This window comes from Marmota marmota, unplaced genomic scaffold (genome assembly GCF_001458135.2).
Source record: "Marmota marmota marmota unplaced genomic scaffold, marMar, whole genome shotgun sequence".
NCBI classification, from domain to species: Eukaryota; Metazoa; Chordata; class Mammalia; order Rodentia; family Sciuridae; genus Marmota; species Marmota marmota.
This window is the reverse complement of record NW_026000019.1, coordinates 9,322,011-9,325,498: the sequence shown is the minus strand read 5'-3', so window position 1 is coordinate 9,325,498 and position 3,488 is coordinate 9,322,011. Positions and strand designations below refer to the sequence as shown.

The 3,488-nt window shown below is 34.2% G+C and overlaps 1 protein-coding gene across 3 annotated transcripts in view; it reads left to right on the top strand.

Moving 5' to 3' along the window:
- Window positions 1-3,488, top strand: part of Swt1 (SWT1 RNA endoribonuclease homolog) — a 79,741-nt gene that overhangs the window by 24,879 nt on the left and 51,374 nt on the right. For all 3 annotated transcript variants that reach the window (XR_007349958.1, XM_048809835.1, XM_015491698.2), the window contains exon 8: window positions 952-1,045. Coding sequence is in view for 2 of the 3 variants with exons in the window: in XM_048809835.1 (XP_048665792.1) it covers window positions 952-1,045 (94 nt within the window). In the remaining variant the exon portion in view is untranslated. The remainder of the gene's footprint in view (window positions 1-951; window positions 1,046-3,488) is intronic.

Below are 3,488 nucleotides of genomic sequence, written 5' to 3'. Positions count from 1 at the left end.
ATTTTTTAGTTTTTCGGCAGGACACAACATCCTTTCTTTGTATGTGGTGCTGAGTATTGAACCCCGGGCTGCACGCATGCTAGGCAAGCGCGCTACCGCTTGAGCCATATCCCCAGCCCTTGTCATGTGACTTCTTGATCCTAGATTTGTCAAGATCGTTTTTTTTTGTTTTTTTGATTTTAAAAAGTCTTGTCTTTTTTATATTTGACTTTTTTTTTTTTTTTTGGTACTGGGGCACTCAACCACTGAGCCACATTCCCAGCCCTATTTTGTATTTTATTTAGAGACTAGGTCTCACTGAATTGCTTAGCAGCCTCATTTTTGCTGAGGCTGGCTTTGAACTTGTGATCCTTCTGCCTCAGCCTCCTGTGCCACTGGGATTACAGGTGTATACACCTTGCCCGACTCTTGCATGATTTTTTAAAAAATATTTTTATTTGTAGATGGACACAGCACCTCTATTTTATTCATTTATTTTTATGTGATATTGAGATGCTAGGCAAGAGCTCTACCACTGAGCTACAACTCCAGCCATCAATTGTCTTTCATATACATTTAAAAAAATAAATTTAATTTTTTAGAGCACTTTTAGGTTCACAGCAAAATTAAGCAGAAGGTACAGATATTTGCCATATGCCCCCTACTCCCACATATGCACAGCCTCCTTTATTCTGTATCCCCCACCAGAACAGTACATTTATTGCAACTGTGAATCTATATTGACACAGCATTATCACCCAGATTCTGGAGTTCACATTAAGTTCATTTTTGGTGGTGTATGGGTTTTGAGAAATGTATAATTACATGTATCCACTATTACAGCAGCATGCAGAGTGTATTCATTGCTGTAAAACTTTTAGATTTTTTTGATTTGTAAATACAGCCTAATTATTCATGTGATGGCCAGATTTCTAATGTGCTTATTGACAACTGCCTTTGTTAAATTTGCAGATGGACTGAGTGATGAGAACAATGATGATAGGGTATTAAAATGCTGTCTGCAGTACCAGGATTTATTCCCCTGTTCTCTTGTTATTCTGTGCACGTGAGTTTCATAATTTTACCATTAAAAAAAAAAGCTTATGGTAAAGAATTTTTAAATTCATATTATTATATCTATCAAATCAAGAATAAAGAAAACAACCATAATTTTCTGAATCTATCACTAAGCATACTCAGTTATATCTGAAAATGTGTTAGCTCTATAGTAATGAAGTCTTAATTGGATGAAGTTTGATTTCATTTTAATTTATGTACTATTCAGAAGATGTTTGGAAAAACAAGGAAAAAGTCAATATTAAAATCTGCCAGAACTTTTTAGTTGTGAGAGACAAGGAGGTTAGTTTCTTATGTATTTATGGGAAAGGAGGTAGTTTATATTGCAACTTGGTTCTGGGTGCCTGGTATGGAGTTAAGACTGGATGGGTTGGAGTCCTGGGTCTGTCACTGGATGGCTTTGTGACCTTGAACAATTTACCCAATATAGTTTCTTCATGTATAAGAAACAGGGAGAATAATGCTTGTCTCATAATGTTATTTTAAGTATCTAACATATAGTATATGTCAAGGACTTAGTTGAGTGCCTAGTAGATAGTCAGATCTTAGTAAGTTTTTCACTTCTTTTCTCCTCCTCTTTCCCATTGATTTTTTTTTTTTTTAAATATTTATTGTTTTAGTTTTCGGCGGACACAACATCTTTGTTTGTATGTGGTGCTGAGGATCGAACCCGGGCCACACGCATGCCAGGCGAGCGCGCTACCACTTGAGCCACATCCCCAGCCCTCCCATTGATTTTTAAAAATAACTTAGTTCTGATATAAAACAGTATAATGCTAAGCAAAATTGTTACTCCTCTTAACAATTGAGAAAGGGATCTGAAAGTATAGAGGAGCAATTTTTTGCAATTTTAGTCTGAATATTATTCACACAATTTTATTCCATTGAAATTTATGATTATGTTCAAATTCTGTGTATGAAATTTAGTGATGATAGAGGTGAGTCACCCTAAGAGTTTTCTTATAAAGTGGGTTGGTCAATATTATTGTTTAGCTATTTTTGTAGACAATGTTATTCTTTTTGTTACTGAAGTAAATATTGGAGATTTCTATCTCAGTTTAAAATTGTGTTTTGATTGAGGACATATTACCTTCGAGCTTGTTAAAGGCCGAAATAAAATTTATAATATGTAAATCAATTTGAATTTGAGATAAATTGAATTTGAGAAATAATTGTTGTGTATTTAATAATTTTTAGTTCAGTTGAGAATGAAATTACATTGGTGAAACATTATAAGTCTTGCATTATTTGTGTCATCACTGTTTTGGGATTAACAGAAATGACAATTTTAGTGAAATTTAAATTGTAGCTGTGTCCTTCTTTTAATTCTTGCATTGTCTTGTTCTAGGTGGTAGCCTGTTTTTTCCTCTTTCCTATTCCCTTCCTTTCACTTTTCTTTTTCATCCATTTTCTTTCTTCCTTCTTTTTTTGGGGTTGGTTATTTCTTTTTTTCTGTAAACAGTAATCATTATGTGTGCCGTTTAAGTCTTACCTGTTGTGAAGACATATTTCTATTAAATAGATGATGATAGTGATGTTTATAGTTAATATCAATTGGTAATGATAGTAGTAGGAAAAACTCAACATGACTATATAATACTATACATCATCAAATGCTTTACTTAAATTTACATCCCTAAGTTTGGGCCTATAACCCCTAATTAATGTTTCCAGTCCATATTTCTCTCTCTCTCTCTCTCTCTCTCTCTCTCTCTCTCTTTTTTTTCTGTGATACTTGGCAGTCAAATCCAGGGATGTTCTACCACCAAGCAACAACTCCAACATTTTCTATTTTTAAATTTTGAGATAGGGTCTTGCTAAGTTACTAAGGCTGGCCTCCAACTTGACAAACTTTCTTCCCAAGCCTCCTGGGTTTATAGGTATGCACCACAGTAACTGGTTCTAGTCTGTTTGTCTTCTAAACTCCAGACTTATATACTCATCTACTTACTTGTTATCTTTACTTATATTCTCATAGACATCTGAAACCTAGCATCACCAAAAATGAGCTCTTGGTTTTTACTTCTAAATTATACTTCATTTAAATGGAAAGTGCCATCTCTTACGCATTTGCTGAATCCAGCAATTGAATTATTTTTAATAACTGCCTTTACTTCATAATCTGCATCCAGTTAGTCCTGTGCAGTCGTCTTTATCTCCCCCACCACTATCCTTTGTTAAGCCATGTTATATTTATTTTGTTTATTTTTTTCTTTTCTATTCTGAGATTCATTGTGCTATTCTCATACTTGTTCTCCTTCATTTATTCTTCAAAAAGTTACAATGGTTTCTTTTTTTTTTTTTTTTTAAAGAGAGAGTGGGAGAGAGAGAGAGAGAGAATGAGAATTTTTCAATATTTATTTTTTAGTTCTCGGCGGACACAACATCTTTGTTTGTATGTGGTGCTGAGGATCGAACCCGGGCCGCACGCA